This window comes from Myotis brandtii, unplaced genomic scaffold, assembly GCF_000412655.1.
Source record: "Myotis brandtii unplaced genomic scaffold, ASM41265v1 scaffold317, whole genome shotgun sequence".
Classification (NCBI taxonomy): Eukaryota; Metazoa; Chordata; class Mammalia; order Chiroptera; family Vespertilionidae; genus Myotis; species Myotis brandtii.
Window position 1 is genome coordinate 2,007,875 of NW_005362155.1, and position 9,703 is coordinate 2,017,577.

At 55.7% G+C, this 9,703-nt stretch overlaps 2 protein-coding genes across 2 annotated transcripts in view; one reads left to right on the top strand and one right to left on the bottom strand.

Moving 5' to 3' along the window:
- Nucleotides 1-901: 901 nt before the first annotated feature.
- Nucleotides 902-9,697, bottom strand: NARFL (nuclear prelamin A recognition factor-like). Its single transcript, XM_014543043.1, has 11 exons — nt 9,656-9,697; nt 8,133-8,228; nt 6,258-6,401; nt 5,808-5,940; nt 4,884-5,018; nt 4,472-4,590; nt 4,135-4,264; nt 2,893-2,965; nt 2,318-2,455; nt 1,644-1,801; nt 902-1,521 (listed from the first exon to the last, which is right to left on the bottom strand). Exons 2-11 carry the CDS (start codon nt 8,211-8,213, stop codon nt 1,283-1,285), a joined length of 1,350 nt encoding a protein of 449 aa, XP_014398529.1. The 5' UTR covers nt 8,214-8,228; nt 9,656-9,697; the 3' UTR covers nt 902-1,282.
- MSLN (mesothelin) overlaps nt 8,243-9,703 on the top strand; it is a 25,434-nt gene continuing 23,973 nt past the window's right edge. The window contains exon 1 of the mRNA XM_014543040.1: nt 8,243-8,788. Coding sequence (XP_014398526.1) covers nt 8,638-8,788 — 151 coding nt within the window. The 5' untranslated portion in view covers nt 8,243-8,637. The remainder of the gene's footprint in view (nt 8,789-9,703) is intronic.

Below are 9,703 nucleotides of genomic sequence, written 5' to 3' on the forward strand. Positions count from 1 at the left end.
GCTGTGGGACACTGGCCCGGCTCCGGCGGGAGAGGCCAGGAGGGCGTGGCCTACGGACTGCGACTTGGGTGGGGCAGAGCCTGGGTGAAGGCGGGGCTCAAGGGGGCGCGGCCTGCAGCGAGCGGTGGTTTGGCCAGGAGCTGGCATCCGCAGCAGCCGGTCAGCTTGAACCTGGAGCGAGGGGTTCCATCCGGGCCCTCAGGTAGCCCCTGCAGCAGGGAGCAGGGCTCTTTATCTGGCCCCCAGTGTGCGTGTGTGGAGCTGACCCCTCTGCGAGGGAGGAGGGTGGGCACTCTGGTGCTTCTTGGTGGTGGACAGGTGGGCCCTTCTCTGGGGTGCACTTGAGCCCCGAGATCTGAATGTTTGGGAGTCTAGCAGGGTGTACAGGGCTTTTGAACTTTAAAACTCTGAAAAGCTTTTTTTTTCAATGTTGGCAGAAGCTCTTAGAAGCTGCTTTCAGAGGGAAGTCCTTCAGTGTAGTGGGGACGGGCCTGCAGGCAGAGCCCTGTGTGCTCTCCCTCCCTTCCCCTACCCTGTAAGTGGGGATCCAGCAGTGGAGAACATAGGTTCCCAGGCCCTGGAGGCCACAGCTTCCTTAAAATAAACAGCCAGGTCCAGGTGGAGTGGGCATTGCTTCCCCAGCATGAGATGCTGCTTTCCTGCCAGTGTACTTTGCTGCCAAGTGCAATAGGTTCCCCATGCTGGGCACGCCTGACCCATCCCTACCGGAGCTTCAGGAGTAACTCTAGAAATGGGGGAAAGGAACCCCACTTTTAAAAATATATATTTTTATTGATTTCAGAGAGGAAGGGAGAGGGAGAGAGAGAAACATCAATGATGAGAATCACTGATTTGCTGCCTCCTGCACACCCCCTACTGGGGATCGATCCTGCAACCTAGGCATGCGCCCTGACCGGAATCAAACCATGATCACCTGGTTCATAGGTCAATGCTCAACAGCTGAGCCACATGGGCCAGGTGGAACCCCACTTTTACTCTGCCTTAAGCTCCTCACAGGACTGGCTGAAACCTTCACACACTTGGCTCACCACAACCAGCAAGAGCAAGGGCACTGCCCGCAGACATGGGCCTGTGGAGAGGTGCCAGTACCCTATGGACACTGTGGCCTGCGCTGGGGAGTCCAGGCTGGAAGTCATCTTTACTGGCTGTGGGTCCTGAGTCCCATCTCTATGTAGGTTCTAGTACATCCTCGCAGCTCACCCACCATTTTGGGGGCAAGCCCTGGGTCCTGAGGTCCTGGCACTGGCTATGGTGAGCCCTCCTACCACCTGATGCTGAGTCCAGAGCTGGCCTTCTCCACTGCGTGGTAGCTCGTGTGCAACAGGCAGCTAGCACGCTCTGAGCCCTCGCCGTGCAGCCAGTGCTCGTACAGCTCCTGGACCCCAGGCACATCCTCTGGTGCCTCCGTCCTGACCATGCTGTACAGCCTCTCCACATGCTGGAGGAGCTCCTTGCCGGGCATCTCGGGGGCCTTGAGCTGGCCTCCGCCGTTCAAGCAACCTGTGGCCGAACAGGATGGGCGAGGGTGAGGGCATGGCCATGGGGAGGGTGCTGGCACACCAGGAGTAAAGAGCCCCACAAGGGGCCCCAGCACCACCTGTGAGTGGGTCTGCTGAGAGTACCTGAGGGGCAGGCCATGACCTCCACATAATGATATGGGCAGCGCCCTCGCTTGAGCTTCTGCACCAGGTTCTGGATGTTACGAAAGCCGTAGGCCGCAGCAAAGTGCAGCAGGACTCGGCCCTCACTCTCCAGCGTCACCTCCTGGAAATCCTTGTTCCTGGGGAGCAGAGACCACCACGCTCATCCTCACCCACAGGCATGATGTCAACCTTACCAGCTCCCAGTGAAGGACAGTGACGGAGAAGGAGGGCAGAAAGCTTAATTCCACGAGTCAGCAGGTGACCCCACCCCAGCCTCGGTTTCCCGATCTGTAGAATGGGAACCCCGCTTCCCAAGGATGGCCATGTGGTGAAGTGAGGTCAGACACAAAGCCCTACCCTCCTTCTAAGATGGGATGTTCCAGAAGGACATCCTGTGCCGGGTCCACCACCCTGCCACCACTAGCCTCTCGGGTCTCTGGACTGCCATAGGGTGGGCAGGGGACCCCGACCTTTACAATAGGAAGATCAAGGCCTGGAGAGTTCTGGCCACTCAGGGGAGCCAGAGAAGAGGACCAGCTCCTGTCCAGTGACTCAGGATCTGCGCCAAACCCAGCTCACTGTCTTCTGCCAAGCCCACCTCAGCAAGGGGACCCAGGGCCGAGGCTGCCCCCACCTTAGCCCTTCCCACTGACCTCAGGGGTTTGTAGGTGACCTCATCTACGTGGATTCCAAAGAGCTCTTGGGCTGCATGCCGGAACACGTGCTCCAGGTAGCCCCCAGAGCCCCCACCTCGATGGCTGGTGGGCTCCTGAACAGACACGCTGCTGAACCTAGGGAGGAGAGTAAGGCCTCAGGTGGCAGCAGGGCTGCTATCTGCTGCGGCTTCCAGGTGACCTCTGTCTCTCATGGTGGAGGGAGTTTGCTTTCTAAGTGGGAATGAGTCACAGACCCCTGGGGGCTTTGTTGGTGTGTCAGGAGGTGGGAGAAGACTGGCCCCCTCCACTGAGTCACCTGGATCTGGTGAGCTCAGATCTGTATCAAGTTGGTGTCATTTCTGATGACAACTGCCTTTGTGGACACCAAGACAGACCACAGGGTGGGCATGGAACTAACCAGAAGGAAGCTATGGTGGGAAGAGGTGGGGAGGGGGACACTGCCCATTACCACATGCTTCGGCTGCCTGCCAGGACCTGCGACCCCCAATGTCAACAGTGCCCTGACACCGAATGTCTGTTCATCCCTTCCACTACGGCAGGTAGTGACTTACACACTGTCCAGGGGGGCTGGCTCCAGTTCTGATAGTGAGACCCCTTCTTCTTCCAGCAACTTGAAAACTTCTCCTGCAATGGAACCACAGCAGATGCTCATCAGCTGGGATTTCAGTAAAAACAGAGAATGCCAAAGAACACCCACATGCTCTGCACCCCTAGCAACCTGTAACTTGTCACCTGAGGCCTGGATGTCCACCCGCTGGCTTGTGGGTAGAGGACAAACCTGGGCACAGGGGTGAAGACTCCACTTCTGAAGACCCTCAGGAGGGCCCTGGGACTGCACCCCCTCACAGTGACTGGGTGGGGCTCAGAATGCCCCGATCCAGGTGCTCCACAGGAGGGTGCCCTGGGCATGTGCTTGTGCATGGAGACCTTCCCGTTTGAGTTCTCCAGCATTTATTATTTTTCTTCTTTTTTTTCCTCTCTCTTTTTTTAAAATTTTTAAAAGTATTTGGAGAGCCGAAACCAGTTTGGCTCAGTGGATAGAGCGTTGGCCTGCGGACTGAAAGGTCCCAGGTTCGATTCCGGTCAAGGGCATGTACCTGGGTTGCGGGCACATCCCCAGTGGGAGATGTGCAGGAGGCAGCTGATCGATGTTTCTCTCTCCTTGATGTTTCTAACTCTCTATCCCTCTCCCTTCCTCTCTGTAAAAAATCAATAAAATATATTTTAAAAAAATAAAAAAAAATAAAAAGTATTTGGAGACACTGTGAGGCTGCTCAACTCAGAAATGGGATAATAAATGTGAGCCAGAAGGCTGACAAAACTCTACACCCATCTCCTTGTACAGATATATATAAATTTTTATTTCAGAGAGGAAGGAAGAGGGAGAGAGATAGAAACATCAATGATGAGAATCCCCAATCAACTGCCTCCTACACGGCCAACACAGGGGATCGAGCCTGCAATCCGTGCATGTGCCCTGACCAGGAATCGAACCGTCACCTCCAAGGTTCATAGGTTGATGCTCAAGTGCCGAGTCACGCTGACTGGGCTGTACAGACTATTTTAGAGCAGACACTGGTGGTGCTGGGAGACCAGTCTGCTTCAGGTCCCTGAGACAAGACAGCTGTAAACACCAACCAGGCTCTGAGGGAGGGCCCCTGCCTCATGCTAGGCCCCGAGGTGCTCTGCACACTGGACGACAGCTCTAGCCAGAGCCTGGGGGCAGCCCTAGGCAATGCCAGCCTGTGCCCTGGACCTGGAGGTGCAGGGGCTCAGGGCGGCAGGACCCACACCTGTGGTGATGACACAATCCACATCTCGCGTCTGGTGTTCCTGGCTAAAAAAGTCAGGTCTGGACGCTTCCAGCTTCTTGTCATAGCAGGGCATCACTGTCACGTGGTGGATCTTGTCAGGGGTCACATGCTGTATGGAGAGAAGTGGAACGTGGAGTCACTGCCTGACCCCAGCAGCAAAGAGGTCCTCTTAGGGTGAAACAGGGTGACCCCACAGGCACGGCCTGAAACAGCCGGGAGTGACCACAAGTCTGTGAGTGGGTCCCTGGACACTGCAGGTCTTAGCTCATCTTTCAAGACAATGACACCAAATCACTCATCGCTGGATGTCTGTTACCTGCTGCTGGGCGAAGAAGTCCTTGACCAGGGAGCCCATGACCTGCTGTGGGGACCTGGCGGTGCTGATGTAGGGGATGATGGCGCTCCCATGGGTCTTCTCGGCATAGCAGATCCAGCCTGAGGCCAATTTGGAACAAATGGGGGTGGCTCATAACTCACCTCTCACTGTGGGCTGTGACATGACATTCTGGGGGTGGACCTACTTGTACAAGGAGTCCCATCCCATTAAAGAACATCCCACTCTATTTCTAGCAGCCACGTGATTACTGTCTTGGGGGAACTGAAGTGACTCTCAGAGCAGAGCAGCTCCTGCCAAAGAGGCCGTTCTGGGCTGACAGAACCCCCTCGGCCCCCCCTCCAGCATTCCCACTACCCACATCCAGCTGATCTGGTCAGCAGTGTGAGCACACCTGGGCAAGCAGAAGCCAGCACGGGCAAGGCCTGCTTGGAGCTGGCCTGTTCTCGGAATCGCTGCACAAACTCTCGCTGGCTCTCCAGGAGACTGAAGTTCCTCGAGAAGGCGGTATCAAACACGTAGTGCGCCCCTGCAAGGTGAGCACCCATGAGCCCCATGAGGGATGGCAAAGTGTGAGGTGCTGTTGACCATGCCCCCAGAAGCAGGGGGTCTGCCTCCCAGTGGCCACAGGAAGCACACAGTTCCAGTGTCACAGGACATGCTGTGCTGTGGACGGACAGTCTGTGCTGCTATCTGGGAAGCTTGCATTTGACAAATGGCCTCCTTCATCTGCACTTAGCATCATCTAGGACAGTGGTTGGCAAACTGCGGCTCGCGAGCCACATGCAGCTCTTTGGCCCCTTGAGTGTGGCTCTTCCACAAAATACCACGTGCGGGCGCACATGTACAGTGCGATTGAAACTTCGTGGCCCATGCGCAGAAGTCGGTATTTTGTGGAAGAGCCACGCTCAAGGGGCCAAAGAGCCGCATGTGGCTCGCGAGCCGCAGTTTGCCGACCACTGGCCTAGGACATCAGTCTGCACCAGGCTCACCCCAACCTCCTCCCTGCTCCTGGCATATAAAGAGGTCAGCCATTTGATCTGAGCCAGACCCAGAACGGGCCTGGGAAATATGCCTTGATGATGATATTCAGAAACAATAAGAGTGGGCGAATCTCAGATCTGGCAGAGTGCAGTCAGGATTCAGATGGCTTCCTCTTAAATGGCACTGCTTCCAACCATCAAGCAAAAACTTCAAGTTAAAGTCAAACTCATAATAGTTTCTGATACGTGTAAGTTCAGTGATTTGGAGGCGTGAAGAGCCCCCTCTCCACGCCTGTGTTCCAAACTGTAGCACTTACACAAGGTTCCTCACCTACCTAGTTTTTTAAAGAATGCAGTTAACTTCTTGGCGGTGTCTGTAGGATTCAACTGAAATCTTGCAGCCAGCGATGCGCTGGACTGGGGTGAGACTGAAATGACAACCAGCTTCTGCTGATCAGGAGCCGCTGTCTGTAAAGCGAAGGACACACCATTCACGTTGGAGTTTTACACTGATTCCCAGTGTGCCGAGCTGGCAAGAGGGCCCAGCTCATCGGGGCATGCCGTTTTCATGTACACAGAACCCAAATTCAGGGCCTGACACTTCACTGTCAAAATACTGACAAGGAATTCTTTGAGATCCCACAGAGTAGACTTAATGTGGGGTCACTGGAGACAGACGCAGGACTAACAGTACCAGGAGAGGAGCTGTCCTTGACAGCATGAATGAAGGATGCTGGGGCTGATGTTGGGTTACAGCAGAGTCTCGAAGACTGTCCACCACTTACCTTATTGGCATCTAGAATCTTCCGCAGCTCCTCATGGCTCTGCTGAGTGATGAGCACCGTCTCTGCCGAGGTGACACAGCCACTGCAAGCCAGACAGTCGTCCAGTGAGATTTTGGCCTTTTCCAGCTTCCGTGTCCCTCCGTCCTGGAAGCACAAGAACCCGGTAATGAGGAAAGAGAGCTCTGAGGATAGCGGGACCCCCCGGAAACCTTGATTCTCTTGCTCACACCACTGACAACCAACATGATAGTTAACTGGCTTTATGTACCATTAAATTTTAAAAGTTACTTATTACAGGAGTACTTATACTCATTCTAGATTTAAATAGCACCATCGAATTCTGACTGGTACAAAGTCAGCGGGAGGCTGGCGACTCTCCACAGGGGTCCCGGAGGGGTTGCTGGTCCCAGGCATTCATGGGACCATGAGGACAGGAAAATGCCAAAGGCCAGGCTCTGAAAGAGGAAGAGAATGGCAAGGGAGAGGAGAAAGGAAGAAGGAAAGAGGGCAGAGGGAGGAGATGGTGGGGCCTGTGCAGTGGCTATATCTGCCCCGTGCCAGCACCTGGAGTTGAGAAAGACACGTGGACAGCAACAAATCAGACTTTGCCAAGCAGAGAACTGGTATTCGAGTCCAGTATCCAGGCTGAAACTCAGTGACTCTCTTAGATGCAGATTATCCCAGCTGTGCCCCTTCACTCCTTTTGCAAAAGCAGGCATGGTCTGAACCAAGGCCAGGTGAGCCACCGAGGCCAAGACTGGAACTCTCAGCTAAGTTCACTCGGCCTGCGCTTTGCACAAAGCCACAATTTGAGCTCAATACGTACTTTTAGAGTCAGATCAGCCTAAAGGCCCGGGATGCAATGCAGTACCAAGCAGGAGGCTGATGAGCTTCCCACCTTCCCTCCATGTCAAGCACTGCTGTTCTGGACAGCAGGACACACTGGCACCCCACCTCAATTAGGTCCCCTCATTCATGGGACCCCTCCTGAGGTGTCTTTTCCCTAAAAAGAACCCAGTCCCCTGTGCTGCAACAGGTGGGAGCCCTGAGGTGTTCACCCTCCTGCACCAAGTTAATAGCCAGCTTTTTCCCTGTAAAGGCTTGATCCACTGTCCATCCCCACCAGGAGTTACCTTGGGGCTCCTCCCCCTGCTCGGAAGGGGTTCCTGGGCCCAGTACACCTGGTGCCTATAGTCCACGGGATGGCACAGAGTTCAAATGGCAGATAGGCAGGGTGGAAATTTTGTTGTTGTTAATCCTCACCTGAGGATATTTTTTCCATTGATTTTTTAAGACAGTGTAGAAGGGAGGGAGAGAGAGAGAAACATTGAGGTGAGAGACACATCAATTGGTTGCCTCTCTCATGTGTCCAGACCCAGGCAGGGGATGGAACCTGCAACCCAGGTACATCAAGTGCCCTTCACCCAGAATGGAACCCGGGACCCTTCTGTGCATGGGCCGTCACTCTAACCACTGAGCACACTGGCTAGAGCAGCGGGGTGAATTTTAACACCATTAGATCAGGACTTTGTCATTGTTAATTATACAGGAAGTAGGTATTCACTAAGAACAAGGGGTCTAAATAGGAAAATCTTACATAATTAGAACTCAGAGACAGAGACAGACAGAGGGGAAGATGGGAACTACCATCCCTGCAAAAAGAACCCCCGCTGCAGAACAAATCAAGCTCCATATTCAGCTTCTCCGTCCCCGGCCCCTCCCATTCCTGTTCTCTCAGGCTCCCTGACAGATTCAGGGTTCCTTGAATCTGAACCGTGAAAAAGGACTGGCAGGAGTGGAAGGTCTCCTGGTCACTGCGCTTGTGACTGGATGGAATGGTGAGATGGGTTTCAGGTCATCTGGGCTAGAACTTACCTGACTCACTTGGAAGTAAGTCCCATCATCTTCAATGTGGATCTTGGCCACGCCACGTCCCAGCTTCTTGTCTACCTTCATGGGCTTGATGCAGTCCTACACCAGGGAGAGACCCCAAGCCAGGCCTGAGCGGGCAGAGGCTCCTAAGGAAGAGGAGTGGGCTCTCCCACTGGGCACAGGCTCTCACACCTGCGGGCACTGAGGGGCACTCTGCAGGTCACAGTCCACGTAAGGCTGGTGCTAACGGGGCCTGCATGCTAACCTGTCAGCACACACTGCCAACTCTGACCTTTACTCTCCTCAGTGTGACCAGGAGACATGGCACACCTCCTCCCCCCACAGAGAGCCAGGGGCCAGTGTTACACTGGCCACTGAGAGGAAGCCTAGGAATTGGCAGGAGTGCTCTGTCTGCACGTCACCTCCCTGCCTGGTGCCCTAGAAAAAAGTTCATTTCTCTCCCCACCTTCCCATCTGCCACGTGATCACTAGGAGAACCTCGCTGGCCATGGCCTTCCTAAACAAGACCAGCCCCAGGAAGACCCGGCGGGAGGCCTGTCCCGGCTCACCCCTGCCTAGGGGTGTTCCCCTCCTCCTCCTGGGACTCAACTATGGCCCCCAGGCCCGGGCCTGCACCGCTGCTGGCAATGGATGGGCAGGTACACCGGATAGGGACAGCACCCCTTTCCAAGCTAGTTGCCCGTCTCCTTTAGGGGCAAGCTCTCTCCTCCAGGAGGGCAACGCCAGGGACCACACACCAGACAGTCCCTGGGCCGCCACGTCGGGGACTCCAGCGGACCAGCTCCCCTGCTCGGGCGACTGGGGTGGGACGCCTCCCCTGTTTGCACAGAGAAGCTGGGCAGGGTCTTCCCAACCCAATCCTGAGCCCGCCACTCCCCGCTGGGGGACTGGCGGCAACTGCCCGGCACCCTCGGCTTCCGTACACCCGCCCGTGAGCCCCAGGTGCAGCTTCTATGCCCCGGCCCTCCCAGCCCTGTTCTCTCAGGCGCCCTGACAGGCAGTGAATGCGAGCCGTGAAGAAGGACGGGAGGATGTGGAAGGGCTGGCAGACCCCGCACTCCCCTAACCCGGTCGCCCCCAGGGCACCATGGTAACTGGCTCCTGCTTGTCTCTCTGGGCTGTGCGGGCGGCGATCCCGGGCCCCCAAACCCGCCGACTCGGCCTGGGGCGGAGTAATGAGGGGGGCGGGGACCGCCCTCTCCGGCTTCGGTTCCCCTAACAGCGGTCGAACAACCCTTTCACAGGGGTCACCTAAGACCATCCTGCATATCAGATATTTACATTAGGATTCATAACAGTAGCAACATTACAGTTATGTAGTAGCAACGAAAATAATTTTATGGTTGGGTCACAACATGAGGAACTGTATTTAAAGGGCCAGAAGGTAGGAAGCTGGCCAGAGTGCCGGAGGCCCCGGGGGCACGTGCCGGGTCGGGATCCCATTTCCCAGGGGGGGGACACAGACGGGAGACAGGCCCCTCCACCCGCCCACCCCGCCGGCCCACCTGAGACGGCCCTATGAAGTCATCCAAGTCCGTCAGCTGCAGCGCCCG

Excerpts from the sequence above, each read along its gene's own strand:
- NARFL (XM_014543043.1), bottom strand. The coding sequence starts at position 8,213 with ATGAAGGTAGACAAGAAGCTGGGACGTGGCGTGGCCAAGATCCACATT. Across the intron at positions 6,402-8,132 it reads CTTACTTCCAAGTGAGTCAG|GACGGAGGGACACGGAAGCT; the intron begins GTAAGTTCTAGC and ends TTGTGCTTCCAG. Across the intron at positions 5,019-5,807 it reads TGCATTCTTTAAAAAACTAG|GGGCGCACTACGTGTTTGAT; the intron begins GTAGGTGAGGAA and ends CTCACCTTGCAG.